This window comes from Nipponia nippon, unplaced genomic scaffold (genome assembly GCF_047370975.1).
Source record: "Nipponia nippon isolate SJK-2023a ecotype South Korea unplaced genomic scaffold, ASM4737097v1 scaffold_1, whole genome shotgun sequence".
Taxonomy (NCBI): domain Eukaryota; kingdom Metazoa; phylum Chordata; class Aves; order Pelecaniformes; family Threskiornithidae; genus Nipponia; species Nipponia nippon.
The window spans coordinates 66693564-66720400 of record NW_028262290.1 but is presented as its reverse complement, the minus strand read 5'-3'; the positions used below and the strand labels follow the sequence as shown (position 1 = coordinate 66720400).

The window sequence follows — 26837 nt, the reverse complement described above, 5'->3', positions numbered from 1 at the left end:
AATGACTTAATACACCCAGTGCAATGACATTCATGTGGTCAGAGAATTCTTCCTTGTTGACTTCTCTTTGTCACCCACAAAGTAGGCCATAGTCCTGGGCAATGTTCACTTTGGGGGACTCAAGGATAGCAAACCTTGAGGAGAGATGGTATTGCCATTATTTATCATTAACAAATGCATGTAAAACTAAGGGACGTCCATGAAGTAAAAATACCTATGGAATCCTAACCTATTAGAGTGGGTCCAGCGGAGGGCCACGAAAATGGTCAGAGGACTGGAACACCTCTCCTATGAAGAAAGGCTGAGAGAGTTGGGGTTGTTCAGCCTGCAAAAGAGAAGGCTCTGGGGAGATCTGATTGCAGCCTTTCAACATACAAAGGGGCTTAGAAGAAAGATGGAGAGAGACTTTTTACCAAGGCCTGTAGCGACAGAACAACGGTAAAGGTTTTAAACCAAAAGAGGGCAGGTTTAGACTGGACATAAGAGAGAAATTCTCTGTGATGAGGGTGGTGAGACAGTGGAACAGGTTGCCCAGAGAAGTTATGCATGCCCCATCATTGGAAGTGGTCAAGGTCAGGTTGGCTGGGACTTTGAGCAACCTGATCTAGTGGAAATGTCCCTGCCCATGGCAGGGGGTTGGACTAGATGGTCTTTAAAGGTCAATTCCAACCCAAACCACTCTATGTTTCCATGAGTCTATGATATTTAAATGTACTTGTGCTATAGCCAAATAGTTTGTATTCCACATCAGAAATACAAAACATAATGTTACTCTTAGACAATCTCTTTTCCTCTTTGTCCCTTTCTCTTTTGAGAACTCTCTTTAGAAAGAAACCTTCATGCTTATGCTTTGGATCCCTTCCATCTCTCCTTGAAAGTATCCAGTGGACACGGAGAGAACTCAAAGCTTTTGACAATATCCTCTGCATTAATTTTTGTAGCAGGTAGTGCTCGCCAACATTTCTAAAAGCTCTATAATAAATGTCTTATACAAATGGATACATTCTGATGAAGACCACAGTAAGACTCAGATATCTTAATTTCTCATTTTTTGTCACTTTTATGTATCTTCCCACCACAACAATGGTCCCCAGTCCAAGCTAAAAAGTGTTTCGCAAACGTCCTTTAACTTTGGCATAGTCATGGGAAAAGAACCTAAAACTGAGAGCAACAGCAAAAAGGATGCCATGTCTTACAGCACTTTTTTTTTAAGGATTGTTGCATATCACCAACAAAGTTTAGGGCAGCATGCTAAAATCTCCTTCCTGTAGTACCATGACAATTGCTTTCATCTAACAGTGGCTAAGACAAAGCTGTAACTGTTTTGGATAAACATGCATTTTATTCCCTCTTTTGGAGTGAAGAACCATCCAATCCACAGAATGTGCTATAAAAAAGAAAAACTCCTTGGGGAAAACACAAAAAGAAAAAAAACCACAAGTATAAAGTACTGATTTCTTAAGGATGTAAGTTTTAAGTCTCCAGAAAGTGTCATATGGAAAGCCGGACTCTCAAATAGTTGAGAAGCGATGCTATGACAATGGATTTATGGTAGCCACTTCCTCTGAAAAGGTGTACTCAAGGTCGAATTTCATTATATATTGATTTTATAGTTTCTTCAAACAGTGATTTAGTAGATTAATTGTTTGGACTATCTCTGGAACCTAAGGTTTAAATCAATATTCACGAAATGAGGTTAGAGATATTGGCTTCATCATAAGTAAATAATGTTGCTGCTCTAAGCAATTTGACGTAATTAGTGATTTTTGCTTAAAAGTAGCCTGTAAAATAAACAGGACCAGATTCTACAAAATTATCCTTTTACCTCTAGGGAAGTTTGGCTTACATGGTTGAAAGTTAATTTTACAAAAAGTGTTTTAGAGAAAACCATTGAAGTTGCTGATGCTGACAGTTCACAAAAGTACTGTAATACATTCGTTATGGCTAAAATACATGTAAAAGATATAAAAATGTAAAAGATATAAAAATGTAAATGATTATGGAAGTATTTCAACCAAACTATTGCTAATGTTCTGATAATCTAAAACTATCTAGAGTGACAGATTTCAAATTCGACTTTGCGATATTTTTATTCTCACCTTCTCATAAATCTAACAATAGAGTAAACTTTGGAATATTTCTAGTTCTTACAGCCAGAAAAGTATTAAAAAAAAAAAAAAAAAAAGAAGAAACTCTCAAATTTTAAGAACATTACACTGAGCGTGGACTTTTTAAAGAATCTGGCATTTAGGGACTATTTTTATACTCAGATGTATTACTTCTCATAAATGTTTGTGTCTTATATTTTTTGTCAATACACAGAATTTCTAAAGCCTTCAGTACAGCTGAATACCTTCGGGTATAGTTACCAGTTGTTTATTTGAAGGTTTTACCCACAGTTACTTGTTTCTAATAATTCTGTTAATTACTAATTCAAATATCAAATCTGCCAGGTCTTACACTGTCTAGGGATGCAGAATTTTTTAATTAACAGTATTCCGAAATCAGAAAGACAAATCTGTACTAAACGTTGCTACCACTTCTTGCTTTCACAAAAGTGTTGTTCTAGAGGAAACGCAGTTAACACTTTAAAGAACCATGTTTACAATTATTTAAGGATTTTTCTGATATGCAAATTTTATTATGTTGACTAAACAGATCATTCACATTGACACCAACAACCTGAAAATCTCAAGAAATGTCAAAACCAGATACTTTCAGATTGCATCAGATTTTTACATTCAAAATATAAAATTCAACTCAATAAAGCATCCTGGTATTTCAGTGTGATCACTGAGTGCCATCACAGAAATGCTGCGGTTTGTATTGCCTATAATTAAACTCTGGCTAAGCATGAGTTTCTCTGACAATGCTTTGAACAAAGTGTTAAATCAGAACTAACCTAAAGACTCATTTTATCCTAAGTGGTAGTATTTTCTGCATTTTGTTCTATACACAGAAAAATGCCTTTACAACAATTTCCCCTTCTGTCTGCAAAACAGGGATGCTTGACTCAAATGAGTTGCTGGGCTAATAAAGACTTCAGTTGACCAACACATAGCTGAATTAAGTGGAATGTATTTCACCCCTTCCCTGACACCATGGTAACACTATCTGGCTAGATACAGCGTAATTATTCTTTGTCTAAATACATAAAAGATTTTCAGCAGGATCAACCAGTAACCAGCTACCCCTCCTCACTGACTAGGTTCTGCAAAATGCAGCAATTCCCAAGATCACGTCTAACACTGGTATGCACTACACAGGATAACTGATCATGTCTCTGTTTCTCATTGCAGCACTCAATGCCTTTTGAAGCTTCTTGATAGAGTTTTTATATACCCTAAATGAAGGGGGGTTTACATATATGGACAATACTTAGCAAAGAATCTATTTAGCTGTACAAAGTAATACTCTTCCAAAAAAAATCAAGCAGCTAAACAGTTATGCCCACCCCCTCCATCTTCTCCTCCCTAATTACTACCTTATACACATCAAAAGCTTATCTTTACTTTCAAAGTGCAACAAAATCATTTGTGTAACGCTAATGCGCCTGCTAATCACTTTCCATTCTGTACTGGCAGGTCAGGTCCCCCCTCCCATCACCAGACCACATTTTTCCAGTGACCACCCCTTTACTTCTCTCGGGCAAGGCTATAGCTTTTATGCCACCCTTTTGCGGGTATTTATTAACTGCATCCCTTCATTTCTGGATGCCTTCCTCAAGACTCTGAAGAGTTAGCACTGCTCCACACTCATTGATGCTGTTGGTGTTAACTGAAGTGCTGCCCTGAAAATATCATTTTTAACGTAATATTAACATAAGCCAACTCTGAACCAAAAACTACCTCTCTGAAACCATGAAATCCTTCTTGGTGGATTATGATAAATGCATGTTGTTGCACAGTTGTGCAACTTTCGGTTAGAGAAAGAAGGGAACAACCTAGCTACCAAGACTGTCTATATTTGAATGAAACAGCTTGCATTGAAAAGCTATTATTATGATGCTCTCCTCTAGGCACCTCTGAATCCTGTCCTATTCCACATTATTCTTCACCAGTTGCCCTTAGCTACCTCTATGGCCACTGCTAGGTATAGGCCATGCACGCTGAGAAACGTATGCACTGATCCCTGGAAGGCGTACACCTCTCCAAGGCAATTTAACAGTCGAGGCTTCTCGCTCCCCCATCATCTCACCAAAGGGCAAGTAATACTGACTCCTCTGTACTCTGGCTACAGTGCAAAGTAACTCAATTAACTGTTCTTTATAGGAGAAGCTGGAGGACAGAAAGCTGCTCCTGGCTGCTACAGTACGGGGCTGCTGCAAGCTGGCCGATTCCAAGGCAGAAAAACACTGAATCAACTGGCATCTAGGTAATGTAATGAATTATACAAATATGGAATAACAAAGAGTAAACAACATGCTGTGACTGAAAATATAGGTCATCTCATTCAGAAGTTATTGCTTCAGGCAAATATTATACTAATACACTTCTCAGTTTGTGAATATTCCAGTTCATATCCTTATTGTATCCTTATTACACCCTTCCCAGGAAACAGTCAAACGATTATCTCCCATGATCAGCCCCAGCAGCCCCAGGTCTTCGTCTATCCCAGTTTTTCTCTCATGCCATGGTCAGCCACCATTTCTGCACCTTCACCTCCCATCTGAGGTACCTCCTCACAAGCTCCCCCCACCCAATTCTTTATCCTTTTACCCCACAAGACAAGGACTGGGGGAGCAAAGTCCCTCCCACCGTAAGAGAAGATCAAGTTCGTGACCACCTGAGGAACCTGAACATACATAGGTCTATGGCACCTGACGAGATGCATCCCAGAGTCCAGAGGGAATTGGCTGATGTAGTTGCCAAGCCACTCTCCATGATATTTGAAAAGTCATGGCAGTCAGGTGAAGTCCCTGGGGACTGGAAAAAGGGAAGCATTGCACCCGTTTTTAAAAAGGGTAGAAAGGAGGACCCTAGGAACTACCAACCTGTCAGCCTCACCTCCATGCCTGGGAAGATCATGGAACAGCTCCTTCTAGAAGCTATGCGAAGGCACATGGAGGACAGGGAGGTGACTTGAAACAGCCAGCATGGCTTCACCAAGGGCAAGTCCTGCCTGACCAAACTAGTGGCCTCCTATGATGGAATGACTGCATCAGTGGACAAAGGAAGAGCTTTGTATGTTGTCTATCTGGACTTCTGTAAGGCCTTTGACACAGTCCCCCACAACATCCTTCTCTCTAAATTGGAGAGATAAGGATTTGATGGGTGGACTGTTCGGTGGATGAGGAATTGGTTGGATGGTCGCATCCACAGGGTAGTGGTGAATGGCTCAGTGTCCAGATGGAGATCGGTGACAAGTGGTGTCCCTCAGGGGTCTGTACTGGGACCAGTACTGTTTAATATCTTCATCAAGGACATAGTGGGATTGAGTGCACTCTCAGCAAATTTGCAGATGACACCAGTGGTGTGGTTGACGAGTGGTGTGGTTGACGAGCCTGAGGGACACGATGCCATCCAGAGGGACCCGGACAAGCTCCAGAAGTGGGCACATGTGAACCTCATGGCCCCTGAGTCAGGGCAACCCCTGGTATCAATACAGGCTGAGGGATGAAGGGAGCAGCCCTGCCAACAACGACTTGGGGGTACTGGTGGATGAAAAGCTGGACATGAGCTGGCAATATGCACTCACAGCCCACAAAGCCAACCGTATCCTGGGCTGCATCAAAAGAACCGTGGCCAGCAGGTCGAGGGAGGTGATTCTGCCCCTCTGCTCTGCTCTGGTGAGACCCCATCTGGAGCTCTGCGTCCAGCTCTGGGAGCCCTCAGCACAGGAAAGACATGGACCTGTTGGAGCACGTCCAGAGGAGGGCCACAAAAATGATGGAACTCCTTTCCTGTGAAGAAAGGCTGAAAGAGCTGGGGTTGTTCAGCCTGGAAAAGAGAAGGCTCCAGGGAGACCTTATTGCAGCCTTCCAGTACTTAAAGGGGGCTTAGAAGAAAGATGGGGACAAACTTTTTAGCAGGGCCTGTTGCGATAGGACAAGGGGTAATGGTCTTAAACTAAAAGAGGGTAGATTTAGACTAGATATAAGGAAGAAATTTTTTACGATGAGGTATCGTGGTTTAACCCCAGCCAGCAACTAAGCACCACACAGCCACTCGCCCACTCCCCCCCCCGGTGGGATGGGGGAGAGAATCAGAAAAGTAAAAGTGAAAAAACTCATGGGTTGAGATAAAGACAGTTTCTTAGGTAAAGCAAAAGCCGCGCGTGCAAGCAAAGCTAAGCAAGGAATTCATTCCCTGCTTCCCATGGGCAGGCAGGTGTTCAGCCATCCTCAGGAAAGCAGGGCTCCATCACGCGTAACAGTTACTTGGGAAGACAAATGCCATCGCTCCAAACGTGCCCCCCTTCCTTCTTCTTCCCCCAGCTTATATACTGAGCATGATGTCATATGGTATGGAATAGCCCCTTTGGCCAGTCTGGGTCAGCTGTCCTAGCTACGCTCCCTCGCAGCTTCTTATGCACCTGGCAGAGCACAAGAAGCTGAAAAGTCCTTGACTAGTGTAAACTCTGCTCAGCAAGAACCAAAACATCAGTATGTTATCAACATTATTCTCATCCTAAATCCAAAACACAGTACTCCACCAGCTACTAAGAAGAAAACTAACTCTATCCCAGCTGAAACCAGGACATGAGGGTAATAAAACACCGGAACAGGTTGCCCAGAGAGGTGGTAGATGCCCCGTCCCTGGAAACATTCAAGGTCAGGTTGGATGGGGCTCTGAGCAACCTGATCCAGTTGAAGATGCCTGTGCTTACTGCAGGGGAGGTCAGACTAGATGACCTTTAAAGGTCCCTTCCAACCCAAACTAGTCCATGATTCTATGATTTATATGAGCCAGTAAGAGTTTCCTCTTGCACAGAAATAAGGGAAAGTAAGAGGATGAGACAGTGGGAACACAGAAAAATCATCTCCCTGTTTTAATTCTCAGATTCAGGATCAACCAATTTAGCTACTCCAGGAAAGAGTTCTGCTAATTTCTAAGCACAGGAGCATGCCTTAGTGTTGGGTAAATCTTTAGCAATGTTCAGCTCATGAAGTTCAACCAGTATCTACTAAGTATTTGCAAATCACTTTTTTTTTCAGAATCATACCTCTTGCCCCCAAAATGGCAGATTTTTAGAGCCACAGCAAAATGTACAGTCCAGACAAAGACCGCCCCACAAAAATATCTCAAGTGTTCCAACACATGTCACTACTTTGAAAGGAAATTAACACTAAGCTATGAATCACTCACTATCACTTAAACTAAGCATTTCTTATTAAAAGAAATGACTGTCACTTGAACAACACATTATTTCCTGACTACATTCTCAGAAACAAAGACATGGATTTATTTTCCCTCCTCCCCCATCCCCAAACTACTCAAGGCAGAAACCTGGCATGGAAAATTTCACCTAAAAGGTTACCCACTTGGTAAAGTTACAGTAAAGTTATGGTAAAAGTTGTGAACAAATGACAGCAGCAAAATGCAAAACAGTTTCAACAATACATTATACACACCCTTCAGACCACACATTTCAGGAAATCAAAATCACGTTCACTTATTTTCCTCCAGTTTCTTCATTCCTTCCCAAGGTGTTAAAAAATGTAGATGCTTGTCCTACACCATCCAGATTTACATATACACTTGATTTTATACATTGTGAATAAGCCTAGTCAAATTAATGGGATGTACGCTTTTTCAGAAACATATGCAGAACTGTCACTGATTTTTCTATGGTAGTAAGCATAATCTTTTCTAAACAAATATATCTTGTATGGTCATTTCAAAATTTCCATTGCAATGTTGATATTATGACTGTAAATGTGTTTCTGAGTGCCCACTCTTCCTTTTTTTATTGGTGTCACCAGTTTTAGTAAATCTCTTACCACCTGTCGTGGTTTAACCCCAGCTGGCAACTAAGCACCACACAGCCGCTCATGCACTCTGCCCGCCCCCCCCCCCCCCAGTGGGATGCAGAAGAGAATGAGAAGAGTAAAAGTTAGAAAACTCAAGGGTTGAGATACAGTTTAATAGGCAAAGCAAAAGCTGCGCATGCAAACCAAGCAAAACAAGGAATTAATTCACTGCTTCCCATGGGCAGGCAGGTATTCAGCCATCTCCAGGAAAGCAGGGCTCCATCACACGTAACGGTTACTTGGGAAGACAAAATGCCATCACTCCAAACATCCCCTCTTCCTTCTTCCCCCAGCTTATAGACTGAGCATGATGTCATATGGTATGGAACAGCCCTTGGGCCAGTCGGGGTCGGCTGTCCTGGCTATGCTCCCTCCCAGCTTCTTGTGCACCGGGCAGAGCATGGGAAGCTGAAAAGTCCTTGATTTAGTGTAAACACTACTCAGCAACAACTACAATATCAGTGTGTTATCAACATTATTCTCACATTATATCCACTAGAGCCTTATACTCCTGTGGGTCTGAAGTGCCAGGCCATCGAATCCACACAGTCCAGTACACCCGGTTGTCCCTTTCCTCCACCTGGCTGGAGGCAGGGCCCCTCCAGCCCTGGTCATAGTATTTGTTACTCAGTTCTTGTAAATGTGAACCAAAAGTCCCTTTATTAAGATCAAAAGTAAAATCAGCCCTTCTATTCTGTTTGGGGAACTGCTCACTGGAAACTGGAGCAACAATTTTCCTGGAAGAACCCCCTTTTGTGATTGTTTTTTCTTGTAACTCACGTATCCGTGCCTCTAGAGTCGAGGCAGGTTTTCCATCCCACTTTCTCATGTTCTCTGCGTGGTCACGCAGGCAAAACCACAGGGTGGCCCATGGTGCGTACCCACTATATCCTCCCTCTCGAGCAGAGGAATGCTTACTCCTAATGGCTGAGATACTGGTCTGTACAGGTGGGGAGTAGGACATATCCTCTTTGAGTTGCTGGAAGTCCCAGGATAGTTCTTCCACAGCTGAAAGGCCAGCCCATAGGGAGGAAGAGAGACTTTCTTCATGTTGCCGGAGTTGGCCAGCAAATTCATCCACCATTGGTTCCCCTCCGTCTTTCCAGGTCATTACTGCCAATGAGTTTGCATGTGATGATGGTGCGTTCCACACAAACGTCTGCCACGTGGGTCGTGTGCACCTGACTTCATCTGGATCTTTGGGTAACTGCTCATTGTCCAGGTCATCATAAATCACCTCCAGCACAGCTAATTCCCTCAGGTACTGGGTACCTCTCTCCATGGTGTTCCGCTTGCTTGGGTGACATATAACATCTTCCTTGAAGGAATACCTTTCCTTCACGCTTGACAGGAGTCACATCCAGAGGCTGAGGGCTTCTGCCCCTTTTCCAATTGCTTTGTCAATGCCCCCTTCCCTCGAAAGGGATCCCAGCTGCTTGGCTTCCCTACCCTCTAATTCCAGGCTACTGCCCCGTTATCCCAGCATCAGAGCAGCCAGGTGACAATGTGCTCACCTGGGCGATGACTGAAATCTTTTCACACATCTCACACCTCACTCAGGGATCGGGTGGTTACCATCTTATTTATGGGTTCTGCCTCTTCCTCCTGTTCTCCTGATGGCCCTGGTTCATCTTCATCCCTTACTAAACGAGCTGATTTTCTTGTCTATTTTTTCTTGTGTAAGGGGCGACTGATACCGGCACAAGTTGGTTCTCTGGTTCAACTGCAGTATGTGTTGCGGGGGTTGGAGTATTCACAGTGCCAGCTGCCGGGGCTGGCGTAGCCTCAGTGCTTGTTGTTTTGTCGTCAGATCCAGAGGCCTTCTCTTCCTCTTGAGGGTTCTGAACAGTGTTCAACAGGGCTCGGTAGGCATGGCCCAGGCCCCAGCACGTTGCAGTGATTTGTGTCTCTCTGGAGTTGCCAGGGTGACAGCGTACTTTTTCCAAACACTTTACGAATTTTTCAGGATTCTGCACTTGTTCAGGGGAGAAGTTCCAAAACACTGGAGGTGCTCACTGTCCTAGCTGCTTGCCTGTACTATCCCACACACCCTGCCACTCATAACTATCCAGCCTCGGGGCAGATCTCTGGATGATATTCTTAAATTTCTTATTAACCTTAGAAAAAACAAAACAATAGTCCCAAGAAATACCAACAGTAGTACCTTAACTACCCAAGGATATTCAAGATACTGAAAAGTTATTGTAATGAAGGAGGAAACATCATAGAAGAAAGCACCAAAGATGCCATTCTGTATTTCCTCTATAAAAAAAACCTCTCAGAGGAAGATGTATAATTGTTAATTGTCTCCATAATGTGGTACCCAAGGTACAGTAATGGCTTCAGTACAAAACCCAAATACCAGATTAAGCTCAAGGCCAGTGTTTTAATACAAAATCTCCCAGGCAAAACATCACTAATCACTGCAGAGCACAGCAAGCTGCAAAAACCAACACCAATCTTTAACATGTACAGCAAAAAAAAAGAGCACGGTGCAGATCAGGTAAACTAATATCGAGAAGAGATGAATCAATATTGTGGCCAGCAACTGTTAACAGATATAAAGTCCTCAATACACTTTGGTTAATCTGTTCTTATCTCAAATCCTTCATGCCCCACGTTGGGTGCCAAAAAGGACCATCATAGTTTAACACCAGCTGGCAACTAAGCACCACACAGCCGCTCACGCACTCCCCCCACCGGTGGGATTCGGGAGAGAATCAGAAAAGTGAGAAAACTCATGGGTTGGGATAAAGACAGTTTAGTAAGCAAAGCAAAAGCAACACACGCAAGCAAAGCAAAACAAAGAATTCATTCACTGCTTCCCATGGGCAGGCAGGTGTTCAGCCACCTCCAGGAAAGCAGGGCCCCATCAGACGTAATGGTTACTTGGGAAGACAAAACGCCATAACCCCAAACATCCCTCCCTTCCTTCTTCTTCCCCCAGTTTATAAGCTGAGCATGAGGTCACACGGCATGGAACAGCCCCTGGGCCAGTCGGGGTCGGCTGTCCTGGCTGTGCCCCCCCAGCTTCTCGTGCACCGGGCAGAGCGTGGGAAGCTGAGAAAGTCCTTGACTTAGTGTAAACGCTACTTAGCAACAACTAAAACATCAGTGTGTTATCAACATTATTCTCACACTAAATCCAAAACACAGCACTATACCAGCTACCAGGAAGAAAATTAACTCTATCCCAGCTGAAGCCAGGACACCACCTTCCTCAACAAACCAATTTTTCTGTTTCCATAGCCTATATCTACACTAATAAACAGAGATGGAGAATGTTTCAAGTCTGAAATCTGGTCATCTGTGCTGTTAAATTGTTAGAACTGTCCCTGGCCATGCCAAACAGCTCTCTCACGTAAAGAGTTCCTGAGAACAGCTAAGGAGTTATAAACACAGAACATCCCATCAGCAATGTGGATACAGCCACCCTGTTTTGCAGAATGTGAGGATTTAGTAATACGGACATAGGCCATTTCATGCCAGACAACTGTCCTGGGCATGTTTATTTTACCAGTACAGGCATTGCCACAGTGTATGCAAGAATTCCACTTGGAAGCATATTCAGTTTCACTGTCAAGTGTGAGCTAATGTCAACACAAAGCACATAAACATACTATGATTTTGATAGAATTCTCTTTTTATTTACTGAAATAATTCAATCTCGCTATTTCTCTCAACACAGTTTAAAAATATATAGAGAAGAAGATAGGTATAAACGGTAAGTTACTCAGAATAGTTGGCAGCAAACTCGTGTTACTTAAGAACAAAGTAAGAATATTAGGCTGCTTTCCTTACAATAACATTTTAACACAAAACAGTAATGTTTCTTGCTCTGTAGACTGACTAGTTACTACAAATGTAAAGGCCTTTGTACACACTGAATTACCAGAAAATACAGAAGTTCCATTTTTAGCCAAATTTTAAAGCATTTCATAATCAACTTTTCATCAAAATCTCTACATAATCTTCCAGCATGACTGCTTCTATACTGTAAAAAGAACTACATTAGTAAAAAGCAAACACTAACCTTCTCAATATTTATTTGGTGTTTTCTTAACCTTTCCAAATCTGTTGGAATTGCCACTTTAATGAATTTCTGAATGGCAGGTTCAATTCGACGGAGTTTAACTTTTTCGTCATCTTCAGACATCCTAAAAGCACCTTTCAAGTCAACGCTTGTCCAGTATACCTTCACCAAAGTAGAAACCCCTAAAAACCAAAGAATTACAGACTTACAAAAATGCAGTAATTTAGAATCACTTTTTAAAAGAAAGCAAAACAAGGTAAATCAGTCTTTCCAATAACCACATCTATTCCAAAACCACATTTGAGCAGTATTAACTACTTAAAATCTGGATACTCTATTTGCATTTAAATGTATTATTTCCACTTATTTGCAGGCTTTGGGAATCATTTTTCATAGATAAAACTTAACACTAAGAAAAAAACCAGCTAAATAATTAAGGCAGATGCAAACATGCTTTGCAGCATAATGACAGATGTTGAAAAAAAACTTCCCATTAGATGCTTTGCTTGATCAGAGTTCAAGTTTTGTCAATTTACATGCTGAATCATCTTAAAAATTGTAAAACGTGTCCTGAAAAGACACCAAAATAAACTTAATTTTGGAAGCCCATTTCCTAGAAAGATTAAGAGCTCCTGAATCAAGATTTGCACTCCAAGTTGCATTTATCCCCTGCTGAAAATGACTAAGGCATCACCTAACAAGGGGTTTTAAACAGGTTGCTGAAATATTTGCAGGACTGGTACATAAGCAGCCTGAATTCTCTTCCATGCATACCCGTAAAACATAATTTGAAGTTTCACTTCTCTAAAAGAAAAATATGTAGAACTGTATATAATAGCATTTATCTACACAGCATATGAGTAATATAAAGGAATTCCATTATGCTGAATGCACACAAGGGGCAAGAAAAAATCATTGTGAGATAATTTTGTAGTTTTAATACTGTACAAACAGAGGTTATTTAAAGGAAATTTTCTTTCTGTATGTTCCTTTAACAAAAACAAGAAGTTGAAGTTGAATTGCAGACACGTATGAGAAAGTTTTGTCATAAGTGTCGGTAAAAAGACACGTGCTAACTTGGTTATATGAATGTACCTGTACTACAACAGCAACTGCATCAGAAGGCTTTCCCTGATTTTCCTCTTCCATTAACCAAACTCATTTAAAATAATTAAACTAGCATAATGCTCCTGGTAGAGATTAGGCACACCAGACTGTAACAGGTTAAAAACTTTTCCTATTTTTCACACAGCCAAACAGTGAAATTAGACATTCTTTTTCTCACATTTAACTACGGTGTGAAAGCGCAGAGGGAGAGTGTTGAGGTTTTTCTGTGACCTGTGATCCCTGCAGGCAGAGAGAACTTGAAGGCAGACACCAGTTGATGGCACTGGGTCTTTGACTGAACCACTCAAAGTTCAGTCACAGCCCTCACTTGTAGGCTGCAGGGAGGATATGCACAAGTCTCCCTCACCTTCAAAGGAGCCAAGCGGTAAGCATCTTCCATCAGGCCAGTGAGAAAGCTGAAAGCGCTTCTGACAAAGGGAAGCTGGGTTTCTAGAGGAAAATAGTTCCAGATTACTCACCTTTTCCAACAGAGTTGCAAATGAAACAATGTTGTGTTTTTCTGAAGAAGAGAATGCTAAGAGAAGACTCTCCTTTATCTATCCCATCCAACAAAGAAACTGAAAACTGTGGAAAACTGAGCATTTACTGAGAGTAGCACAAGTTAGCAGAAGTCAATCTTTAAGGTTTCACTGCAGAGTTACCCGTGACACACCTTTTCCTTTTGCAGAACCTCAGAAGGAAATTATTTCATCAACTGACTTGCAGGCATTGCTACGTTGCAGTCATTGCTAAATCATCCCCACCTTCAAATAACAGAGAGCTACTATCAAGCAGTCTTACAAACCCCCTTCTAACCCAACGCATTTAATATTAATAGGTCTTTGTCCAAATCTCCAAATAAACATGCAATGGGCAGTCACACATTTTTCGGGATGTAAAAAGGACTTTAATCCTTCTCTGCTGATTTATTCTTTCCACCATTCTATACACAGTAGCTTAAATGCAACACGATAAAAAATACATCGGTTCTTTTATTCTACCTTGGTCACTACGGTCCCTAACACTTTTGAAACAGCCACTCGTATCTCGCAGTTGAACTCTATTTTGAGCCTAGACCAGATTTTTTTTTGCAATGAGCAAAAGATAAAAAGCATCAAACTCGAAACTGCGATACTTCCGCTTTGAATACACATTTAATTTCCTGACAGTTTATACACTACTCCATGCGTTTATGAGCTAGAATTATATTAAAAATTCATTCCTTAAAGACATTTAGTAGCCATGTCATGCTTTTCTTTAATACTGAATCATCTTGAAGAAGCGATGACACAAATTCTTCAAACTTATCGCACAACGTGAACTCACAGAAACCCACAGCCCATTCTGTCTTAGAACAAATACAGCAGAGAGTAAGCTAAATCCATCATAATTTTGTCCTTAACTTTTAATGACATCTAGAGATTACTAAGACTCAAAATTGACAGTTTAGATGACTTACAAACTGGACCACCATGAACGCAGAGTTAGTGTAACTAACAGCCACGTGTCTTGAGTAGGTAGCCTGAATAGGCAACAGTTTTAAATTCAAAGATTTGGCTGCATGCAGGGCCCTGGACAGTCATTTTCTTCTTAAAAATTCCCAGACGGTAAACTAGCTTTCATGGCAGTGCTTACGAGTCTCTTTAAGGCACTGCTGCCTAAAATTCACTGCACAGTAAGTGTGAGAAACTAAGAAAGAAATATAAAAACTCCTTACATTCTCATCAGGTCTCCTGCTTAATGTTCTCTCAAACAGTATAGTAGCTTTTGTAACAAAGATTCTAAGCCATAAATTACCAATATGAAAATATGCAAGGTCTTACTTTTTTTTAAGTTCATATAATACGGTAAATAAAATTAACATTACAAGTTTTTGTGATGACCATATGTTCGTTTCAGATGCAATTTCAAGGAAATCTAAGGTTTCTTGCATACTTTATTGCGTTTGTGTTTTCCTAAGCATAACTTTAACAATTAATTTCCAAAGCTACAACGCCTGCTTTTTGAGTAATCCCAGAACAACAGGCTAGTTTAGGTTGGGAAGCATTTTCACACGCCATCCAGCACAAGCCGAATTAGATGTGATCACACAGGCTCTTGTCCAGTCAAGTTCTAACACCTCACGGACGGACGCTCCACACACTCACTAGACCCCTTCTTCAGTGTTTGACCATTCTCCAGGTTAAAAACAAACAAAACCAAAAAGAGCTTTGCTGTAGCTAAACCAGCTTGTGTCCATTGCCTCTCATCCCATTGTCAGGCACCTCCAAGAGCAGTCTGGCTCTGTATCTTCCACACACAGCAGCAAGATCTCCCCTTCCTTCATCTTCTCTTCTCAAGGCCAAAGAAACCCACCTCTCAGTTTATCCTTGACTGTCATGGGCTCCAGCCCCCTAACAGCCTTGCTAGTCTCACACGGGCAAAACAGAGGGCAAGACTCACTCCTTCAACCTGCTGTCCCTCAGCTACAATTACTAATATGGCCCACAATGCGGTTGTCCTTCTTTGCTGCAACAGCACAGACTCATATTCAATGTGTGGTCCACCAGGACACCCAGGTCCCATTCTGCAATGCTGCTCTCCATCAAGTCTTCCCCCAGCCTGTACTGGTCATTGGGCTATTCCATCACGGATACAGGGCTTTCTTGTTGCCTTTACTGGCATTTATGAGGTTCCTGTCAGCCCATTTCTCCATCCCGTCAAGATCCCTCTGAGTAGCAGCCCTATCCTCAGGCAAGTGAAAAACACTGCTCTCAACATGAGCTTTTTAAGAAGATAATTTTCTCTCTGTCCTTGGATCTGAACTGCAGTCAGCACGTATGTGAACCTGTATGAGTTCTGAACTCTTCTCAGAGGGTGCCATTCAGACACCATGAGGTTGTGTGACCCATCATCCTCCTGTACAGGATGATCCTTATAGGTCCCTTCCAACTTGAGATATTCTATGATTTTATGACTGTCACTTGAACAGGGGCTTGGGCAGTCCTTCCTACAGACATTTACCAAGTTCCAAGCACAACAAAATCTCGAGTTCTCTGAGACTGGAATACATGGCTCTGACTCTGTAAAATAAATTCAAGTTTGAGCAAAAAAGCCCAAGAGAATACCCTATCATTAAATCAGTAATTAAAAAAGTTAGATATAACCATTTGTAATTAACTGTCCTTTATTATATTCACTGTGCAAGATATTTTGATAAACAAAGAAATTACAGAATCTTGTCTTTTCAAACGCTGATACTACAGGCCTGTTAGGGGTTATCTTCTAAGTAAAATACTTTCAATTTAACATTCAAAATTCATGCACCAAAATTCAATTATATTTCTGTGACAGAAATAACACTTATCCAGAAGTGATCAAGACCCAGATGCAGAATAATTTTCAGTCAACTGTGTTAATAAAAACGAAGACATATCCAAAGCATACTGTAGCAGCATTATCAAAGTATTAGACGGTGACAAAAATTATATATATCTCCCTTCTTAACATTTAAGTTTTCTGGAGACTGGCCCCAAACTGAAACTGTAACAGTGAAGTAAAATTAGCATAAAAGAATACCATTAACTTGATATCTGCATTTAATACAAAAATGATCTATGATTCTTACTACCCAAGACACGGAAAAATTCCTTATCCAGTTTGTTCACCCCATGTCCTTGAAATTATTTAAGTGTATCTTCCATAAAGGATTAATCCACATGCTCTTGTTTGCAAGCAACAGAGCAAAAGAACCTGAGGAGTTCCACTGGTTTGATCTTTGCTTTACCAAATAAATGGGTATGTAAAGCCAACAAAATTTTTCAAAAACAGATCACTTCCTCTTTCAGCTTTTGAAGGTCCAACCAGCATATGCTATCTTATTTCACTGTTTAAATCAAGTAAGTATAAGGGGTGAAAGAATCTTAACACATCCAATTCCAAATGGTGAAAGTGTGAATGTAATTCTAACACTAACACAAAATCTCCACTTACTTTGTGGTGGTGCATAGAAAGCACATAGTCGCATAGTTCCAGTCTATCAGAAGTAAAATTCTTCCTATGTATGGTAACATACTTGTAACTCGTATTATAAATTTCAGTAAAAGCTGTTAATGCACATCAAATGTAACACTCATGAACTTCTGTTAAACTGCCTAGTGTTCTCCCTTGAAATATGGTAAGAAAAATGCAGAGTACACCTGAAGAGTTCTGCTTGTCCACGGAAACGCGATGTAACACTCCTATTTGATTTTAATTCACTTACAACACTCTAGACAACCACTGCCACTAAAAAAAGTACTTTCAGCACAGATGCCTTTTTTTCAAGGGCTGTAAAGCCAAAAAGCCTTTTCCTTTTCTCAGTGTAAATAAAATAAATCAGAAAACAGATGCTAGAATACAGACACTAGAATACAGACACTTACAACAGCTTTCTCACTAAGGTGACCTGAAACACTTGTTCTTAGAGTAGTACTGGCGCCAAAATTGCAGTGACAGAGTATTCCCTATTGCTCATCTGGCTGAGGTCTGTAGTTAGTGAGGAACACGCTCCTGTGGCGGGCTACAGCCAAATTGCACTTTGGGTCTGAATTATATCTTTCTCCTCTGGCTGTAAAAGGAACCAGAAGAAAATAGCTTTGTTAGGCTGAAAGAAGGCACTGTCACCAGCCCTAGCGTGTTCACAAAGTGACATGAAACTACTTAGCGGGATACAGAGCCGCACGTGCGGGGTCTCCCATGGAACAACCAGAACTAGCAGCTGTACCTAACAGGCTGCGGTTCCTAGCAGATCTGTGTGCTTGTGGATCTCCCAGCAAGACAAACTTGATCCAGACAAGGCAAAGGCACCTGACTGCAATTTGAGAAATCAGAGCAGACACCAGGCATTTTGTATTGGTTTTACATGTTGAAGCCAGCTGCAGAAGGGCAGAAAATACCTGATGACTAACACATCAACATTTTTTGAACAAAGCTGAACCGGTGGAGTCAGTCTGCAGTGGACGGACACCCGCAATACGTGGCCGCAACGCAGTTCAACCTGCCATCAGAGCCGTAAGACCGATGTTCTGTGCTACTGAACTATGCCTCTGGTCTCACCCCAGCAGCCCACAGGTGATGGAGGCCTGCGCTTCCTGCACCTCCCCCCTGAAAAGCAAGGGGTGCCTGCAGAGAGTAGAAGCATAAGGAAAGAGTAAAGAAAGGTTTTATGTCCTATATCAAGGCTTCGAGTGGGCTCCACTCGTTTCTTTTTCCTGACTTATGTTTTCAAAAGCTGGGGGAACGCAGGACTAAACCATTTGTTGCACTGTGATTTTACTCTTTTTTTTTTTTTTTTTTTTTGCTTCCTGAATCCAAGCTGGTGTGACAACTTGTGGCTGGGTTCAGCAAGTCAGCCTGTGCCTCCCCGCCACCTGACCCACGTCCCCCGGGAAGGACCTCCGGGCCCGGCCGCTCCTGGGGGCACCCCCCCGGCTGGGGCACCCCCACCCGCTCCGCCGCGCTGGCCAGCCGTGGCTACCCGGCCGCTGCTGGGGAGGGAAACCGCCCGCACCCGAGCGGGGAGCGGGGGAAAGCGGGACGAGCCCCCCCGCCGTGCCAGCCAGCCCCCGGGCACCGGGAGAGGGGCGGCCGAGGGGCGCGGGCCTGCCAGCGGCAGCAGGGCCCGGCCTACGGCCGCGGCCCGCAAGGCCGAGGGGAGCGGGTGGCGGCCCCGCTGTCCGCCGCGGCCCTCGCTGACGGGCAGGACCGGCTGAGGGGTCGAGGGGGGAACCCGGCGCTCCGCTCCCCGCCGCCGGCCGCGCCGCGGGCTCCTACCGGCCGGCCACGTCCGCAGGAACCCAGCCCAGAGCACGCCGGGGGCCCGCCAGGCCCCGTCCCGGCCTTCCTCTCGCCTCCCCGGCGCGGGAAGCGAAAGCGAAAGCCGCGGGGCCGCCTTCGGTGGGGGTCCGGCAGCCGCCCCGGCCCCGCGGCCCGCCCTGCCAGCGCGGCGCCGGGGCAGCCGTTGCCCCCTCCCTCGGCCGCCCCCGGCCGTGCGCAGCCCCCGCCCGCCCGCGGCCCCTCACCATGTGGCGGCTGTGGCCGAGAAGAGGACCGGCCCCGGGACGCTGGGTGGGAGCCGGCGCGCAGGGCTCCCCCTCGGCGGGACAGCGGCCCGGCCCCCGCCCGCCACACGCACACCCCCCCACACACACACCCCCTCCGCCGCGCTCGGGGCGATTTTCCTCATGTTTCTTCCCTTCCGTAACTCTGGGTGCGGGGCGGCCGGTCGCGGCGGCCAGGGGCCGGGGCGGAGGAGGAGGAGGAGGAGGAGAAGCTGCCCTGGCCGGGCGGGGGGGGGGGGGGGAGGGGGGCGGGGGCGGACACACAGTACCGGGCGTCTGGGATAAGGGCTCATCGGGAGAGAAAAGTTAAATTTCTTCTTCTGAAAGAGAGCCAAAGGTTCCCGCCATCATTTTAAGAACTTTTATTAAATTCCCCACTACCAACATTCTTCCTTGCCTTGACCCGTAGTTTAGGTAATACCAAATTGCCAAGTGGGACCCTGGGGACCGTGGTGGATGGACCCTGGTGAAGGGTCTGGAGCACAAGTCTTAGGAGGAGCGGCTGAAGGAGCTGGGGTTGTTTAGTCTGGAGAAGAGGAGGCTGAGGGGAAACCTTATTGCTCTGTACAACTCCCTGAAAGGAGGTTGTAGCGAGATGGGGGTCGGTCTCTTCTCCCAAGTAACAAGCGATAGGACGAGAGGAAACGGCCTCAAGCTGCGCCAGGGGAGGTTTAGGTTGGATATTGGGAAAAATTTCTTCACCAAAAGGGTAGTCTGGCATTGGAACAGGCTGCCCAGGGAAGCGGTTGAGTTGCCATCCCTGCAGGTGTTTAAAAGACGGGTAGATGTGCTGCTTGGGGACATGGTTTAGTGGTGGACTTGGCAGTGCTAGGGTAACAGTTGGACTCGATGATCTTAAAGGTCTTCTCCAACCTTAACGATTCTATGATTCTATGATACAGAGCATCGATTTGTAGGGGACAAATGCCGGCCAGGCATTCCAACACGGCAGCCTCTGGCCAGCAGAGCACCTGCTCCCAGCAAGCATGCCGGCAGCTGTAGGATAGGCAGAGCAAAACCTCCAAGGGCAGCCTGGTATCACTTCTGGTTGTTTTACCACCTCTGAACAGAGGTGAAAACCTATATCTGGCTACCTGGCAATACATGGATGTGGGGCAGAATCATGGAAGGGCTGACTTGGGATACAGTCATTAAATGCCAATAATTAAATGCCAGCCAACACACTTTTATGAAAAAGATTTGATTAAACGCATTTGAATTTAAGTTTGGTTGATAAAGCTACTAATGATAATGCAATGGCTTCCATCTGGGGTAGAACAGTCTGCTATTCTCATAAATACAACGTGGAATACAAATGCTGCGTAGTTCATAAGAAGTGATTCAGCTGACAGTTCTCAAGAGAAGTAATTATAAGTGAAGATTTGTCATAAGGTTGTCTTTTTGGGTGGTGTTATTCTTGGCCTGGTACTATTAGAAATGACCTAGACAAAAATACCAAATCACTACTTTGCTGTTGTAAATAAAGATAAGGGCAGGTCACTTAGATAAACTCCTTCAAATTGCTTTGTAAGATCTTCTCACTTGTAAAAATACTCCTCTGAAGACAGTCAAATCGGAGGTTATACATTCAAGATAAAGCCTCAAAGCCGCACTTGGAATCTGAGGGAGAGCAAATGGCATGAGACAACGCTAAAGAGGACCTGGATGCTATGGTACAAAAACAGCTGAACGTGAGCTCCCAGAACAGAGCTTTTGCAAACTAAGACTCTGAAGCAAAACCAGAGGAACATCAAATACAACTGGAATGGATATTATCCCTGTTTATAAGCACTGATGAAACCATTATTGAAATACTGCATTCGGTTTGGGCATTTACACTTCAAAGGGATGTTAAATATTGGAAAGAGCCCAGAAGAAAGTTATGAAAGGTGTAGAAAATGTGCATTAATATGAGATACTTTAAAAGCATAATCCAATGCAGGTGAAGAGGTACCTTTGTCGTAAGCATAGAAGTGCTTATCTGGGTTAGAGATGTTTGAGGAGTAGAAGCAGTGTTGGCTTTCAGAAAATGACAAAATTCTGAAAGCAAAACTAAAAACTAGAAATATGGCTATAGGATTAAATTTTCTGTGAATCTGTTTTGAAACAATACAAAATTCTCAGTAAACGATTGAGATTTTTTCAAAGGTGTACTGTAGCTCAAGCATACTCAGCTGCAATTTTGAGGCGGAATACATTGGCAGAGGTTCTGTGTGGTCTGATACAGATACAGTATGACCACAAGATTATTCTCAGTCTTTCCTTTCCTTAAACTTTATGTCTCCAGAAGAAGACCAAGAAGTCTGTTAATGTTGCAGCAAAAGAAGGAACAGGATCCCAAGGATGTTCCCCAAAAGAATTTTTTTTTTTTTTTGTGTGAGTTCGAAGAGGCAACGTCTGAAGAGCTCCTGGCACGTTTCATTGTGAACACGACATTCATGCCTGACTGTCCAGTTCTGCTACCATTGCTAATGTGATCTTCCAGACAACCCAGCAGTGACTTCAGAGAAGTCCATATTTCCTCAAGGAAAAAATGACAATGCAAAAAGCTATGTCACTCATGTAAAGATCATCAAAGGAACAAGAGTTCCACCTTCAGGTCTGGGAAAATACTACTTCTGATGGCAAAAGATAGCTCAGGAAAAAAATGTAATGTGTAGATGGAGTTGGACTTCGTGAATTACAGACAAACTCAGACTTGTATTGCATGTCTGTGATCAATTTTAAGTGGCCTCTTATAGATCTGTGAACCGTGTGTATTCCTATACAGTTATCAGAGAAACTGTTGTGTATCACCAATAAATAATGTAGAAGAAAATCACGGAGAGTCCTAGAAAGGCAGAGAACTGTTGTACATCTGACTAAGGAAGAGCTTGCAGCAGTTTCTTTTTCCGCATGAGATCATTCATAGTTTTCAGATACATGGATTCAGGACCAGGATCTGGGTGTGCAATTCATTTAACATGGTTCCTTCGCTTCATCTTACTGCTCGGCTCTCTCCTCAGCAATCTTTCTTTCACACACAGACTCTCAGATAACTCGTGCTGGGGACGGTATTTCAGTGAGTGTTGCTCAATAAACACAGAACTTCCCAGATGCTTACATTATGTTCCCAAAGACATATCTTTTTCCAGTAGAGCATTTCAAAGTTCTGTTGCCTTTTTCAATGCATTATTATTACAGATACACTGATTTCACTGTCAAAAGACTCGTGCTGGCAAGAACCGATAATAAAGTTTCCATTGTGTCATGGGAAACAGCTATTACTGTGTTACAGTGAACATTGCACTCTCTCTCAGTCTTTCAGGAGCACAAGGTTCTCCAGAATGAGATCCCCTTCTAACATACATCCCTGAAAAAAATCAAACTCTTTCAGTAATTCTTGACCGAGGGGTGTTTTGTGGAATATGTGGCAGCATTTTCTGAAACTATCTTCCTGATGTGAGCAAAATACTGCGAGTTGGTTTGGGGGGAAACTGTTTACTACTGTTGGCAAAAATTGTGCTGTAGTTTTTTATGGTTGGTGGAATTCTGATCCAATGCCCTTTTAGTGTAACTTGGTGCAAAACTAGCTCAGATTTGGTTGAGGAGCATTTGTACAGTATTGCAGAAAGTAGGTCTCCCAAGGTAATGAAACAGAAGAGGTTTACACATTAATGTATTCACAGTAGCAGAAACACTGAATAGGGTGTAAAAGTAGGAGAGAAAGCAATTAGGGCAAAGCGGATTTTATTTTGAGAGAAACGCTTCCCCACTGGTTGCACTGGTTATTTGGGTCTTTTCCAGTGCATTCACAAGACTCACACTGTGACCTTGATGCAGGAATGGTTTACAAGAGCTGCTGTTGATCTACCCCTGCAAAACCGTGGTGCAGGAAAGCCTATACAGAGAGGATGGTAGGTACAGAAACTATCTCTCTACAACACCTGGTCCACAGTAGGATTTCCCTGCTGACAAGAGCAGGGCGAAACAGGCATCGCTAGCTGGTGAGACCTCGTGCAGCACTTTGCCTGGGGAGCCTTAGCTGTCCACCGCCAGCATAACCAAAGGAGATAAAACATTAACACAAGTGTTGCTGGGGTTGTGGCCCTGCCTGGGAACTTCCCTATGACTGGAATTTAATCAAGGCCCGTTTTTTTCCCCAACGTCTTTTCATCCCAACAGGAGCTGAAGAGGATTTCTCACACTCAGAACTACTGATCTGCTTTCTGTATGTGCTGTAGCAACGGTCTATCAGATATTTTCAGTTTCATTTGTAAGGTCACCTGAGCAGTTCTACTTTACTACAGAAGAAGGCTGGGCTAACTCAGTTAAAAAGCTTTTAGTGGGGCTGTCTTTTGTGCACATTCGTCTTTTGTTATAGGACCAAATTCCATCGGCATCACCTTAAGCTAAATCCCTACAGGTTGCTCTAACTCAGAAAAAGATTTTCCATACAAGGCAATTTTACCAACCAAAGGAATTTGGTCCAGTTTTTTTGGTTTTTATACAAGGCCTTAGACATTCTGTATCAAATCTTAGGGCCGTTCAAGTCAGTGGTAAATTTTCCATTAAATTTAGCAGGGTGAGGATTTCTTTCTTTGTCCAGGTTCCAGTGCTTCCTGACAAGAATATACAAACTGTAGTCAGGGGAAAAAAATAGATGGTGGTGAATCACCTGAACAAACATTCATTTATCCAGTTCATCCACCATACTTACCAGCAAACAATCCCTTTGTAAAACCATTTATCCTTGAAAGAGGGATTCAGAATGTCTTTTAATTGCAGACCAGAGGTGTAATGTCGTGGGCTTGCATTCATAATCAGTTTATACTAAAATGTTTTTAAAACCATTTTAAATTTTTCTTGCTCAGTTAGGAAAGTGATTCTGATTCTGCTGCTTCTCTAACACGTGCAGATGATGAGCAACTCCCTCTTCAATAAAGACTTCAGGGAATTTCAGAAACAAATTAAAATTTAGAATGCTCGCATTCATTTGGGGTGCTTTTCCACTGACTCCATGTTACTGCTCTACTTTTAAGATTTCTAGAGTTGTCTTTGCCTTCTCTTTTCTCCCTTATGGGATAACCAGAAAGACATTCTTCAGCTCTGCCAAAAAAGTTCCTTGTGCTGAGAGGTGGGGTGAATAGACATGAAGATCTGTAGCCTGGCTAGTTTGGATTATGGAGTATTTCTTGAATATTGTTTTTCTGGAGACAAAAAGTTTGTCAGACTGTTTCTGATTTAAAATCCATGTCAGACTCCAAGGCGTACATCGAGTTAATCAGGAATTTACCTGTGTGTATAATTACTTATTAATCGTGCTACTGGTTCAAAGGCCTTGTATGCCATCTAGCTTTGAATTGTCTCCAACAGTGGCCACAAGTGCATGGTGAAGGAAGAGTAAAAATCGGGCAAGCATACGTGCTGGTTCCTCCTTAACGTTCTCCCAACCTTCAACTTTTTTTTACATTGGGGGTTTCCTGAACCAGATGTGGTTTGTTTCCTCAGTAACCCCACTGGATCTCTCTTTCAAATGTTCACCCAGTCTCTCCTAGAAAGTAAGTAAAGGTCTTTCAGCCATGAAGTCCTTTGGCAAGGATTTTCACAGGTCTGCTGCCCTCTGTGTAAAAAGGCTGGGTCTTCTGACAGTTGATTCCTGTCCAGGTTCTCCATGCTACTCGTTACTCTGTAGACCTCATTTCTGCTCTGGATTGCCTTTCTTTTCAGGCTCAACCACTCCTTGTGGACAACTTACTGCATAACTTTGATCATCTTTCCTATTTTTCTCTGGGCCTTTTCCAGTTCTGATATATCCTTTTTTTGGAGACGAGGGGATCAGAGCTGCACACCATATCCATTTTGTGGGCAAAATACAGATTTATACAATGTTACAATCATATTTTCCATTTTGTTGTCTACTCCTTTGCTAGTAATTCCTAGCATTTGATATGTGCCCCTCTCTTTTTTTTAACCTTGTCTGAGTTTTCCTGCAAGTCTCCATTATAACCCGAAAGTCTTGCTTTGCATGGTAATGGCCAGCATAATGGTAGGCTACTTAGCTTAGGAAATGACCGTACAGTTGTACTGAAAATGATTGAAAGCAACATAATAAATAATGTGATTGTACAAAGGAATACTTTCACTCACAAGAAAGCAGTTCTTGCTAGGAGAAGTCAGGGTGAGTCAGAAGTGAAGAGGAATGGCTGAGGCATAATTCAACATCTATTGCTAGAAAGTATCTGTCATTTCTAATATGTGGCAAGCTGTATACAATTTTAAATGTAAAACTGAAACTTTATCTTAGTAAGGCATAAAATATACATTCTCAAATCAGAACCTTTTTTGGTCCTGTGCTGCTTTGTTCTTTTGTGTCTTACATATTTTCCAGTATCCATCAATTTCTTTGTATCTAGGGAACCCCTCATGACCTGGATCTTTACAGCGATGCTTGCTGGTATTATCTTGAAAAGTTTAAGTTCCTTCTGGCAGAAGTCAGACCCTTTTCTCTGAAAGACGCAAAATGAGAAGGTAGTCACTTACAATTAACTCCTTCACTGTCTCCTGCTTCCTTCTAGGTCGTAGGTATATCTAAGCCATGAAGGGAAATGCTGGCAGAAGACAAATGGCTTAGGTTTACATTTCAAACTTGTTTCTTTCTTCCCTGCTAGACGGTTTTACTGCAGAGGTGCTCATTGGCACTTCTTGAAAAAGAAAATTGATGGTCTAGCGTCAAAGATGCAAAGCTGAAGGATATCGGCTCCATTGTAAAGTCGGGTAGACCTTTTCCCTACCTCACAGGCAGTGTCATGCATACACTAAAACTGTGAAGTGCTCAAGTTCTGTGACAGTAGAGTGGAGATGCTGCATAAACAAATGTATGTGATCCAAAGAGACTTAATTCCACAGTAAGGATTGTTTTTATAAATAATATTTGAATCTTATTCTATTTACTTTTAGTATGGCAGTAACACTGTGAAGCCCTGAAGTTCAGTCTTGTAGAGATAAACCTCCTTTAAAGTTTTGCCTCAGAGAAAGCAAGCCTCTAAAGCCTATTTTAGTTTAAAATGTAATTGAAAGTTTGATTTTCTTGATGAGTACTTTGGGGTACATGTTCAGCTAGCTGTGTGGAGAATTAGCTGTGCAAGTCCCATTACTGCTAATGCTACTACTAATTCCCTGCACATCATACTGAATATTTACATCTTCGCTTAGTATTTAGATGAGCCATTAAAATATTGGTTTTTCACTGTTACAATCATCTGTCATACAAAAAAAATCATAAGCCTGTGGAAAAGACAATTTTTAGTTAAAGGTGTTTAATGCTCTTTAAAAAATACCATTATTAGAATTTCAATTAAACCCTAAATTGTGACTAAAATGGCTTCATTTCTCACCTCGGAAATAGTAGATTGGATTAATGTTCTGTAGGGCCCTGTGAATGTAGATTATTTGCTTTGTGTGCAAAAGCTCTGGGTGTCAGAGAAGCTTGAGAGGGACATTAGCTTAATGCTTGGGTGGTACAGACAGTGAGTTATTTTAGCAGTTTTAAATCTGGGAGCAAATACTGTCCACATGATGGATTTTGATCATTTATGAATGGTTCTCTTCCATATCAGCTACAGACAGGTAAATCACTGGGCAAAACCTTTAATTGGTGAGTGAC

General features: G+C 42.7%; 1 protein-coding gene across 9 annotated transcripts in view; it reads right to left on the bottom strand.

The window, feature by feature from the left end:
• STX17 (syntaxin 17) overlaps window positions 1-19414 on the bottom strand; it is a 41539-nt gene extending 22125 nt beyond the window's left edge. Inside the window, exons 1-3 of one of the 9 annotated variants that reach the window (XM_087758395.1) lie at window positions 19285-19414; window positions 13480-13562; window positions 12006-12187 (exon numbers count right to left, since the gene is read on the bottom strand). In XM_087758395.1, the coding sequence (XP_087614521.1) occupies window positions 12006-12128 (123 nt within the window). In that variant the 5' untranslated portion in view covers window positions 12129-12187; window positions 13480-13562; window positions 19285-19414. The other 8 variants (XM_087758405.1, XM_087758412.1, XM_087758387.1 and 5 more) reach the window with 8 other exon arrangements.
• Window positions 19415-26837: the final 7423 nt, after the last annotated feature.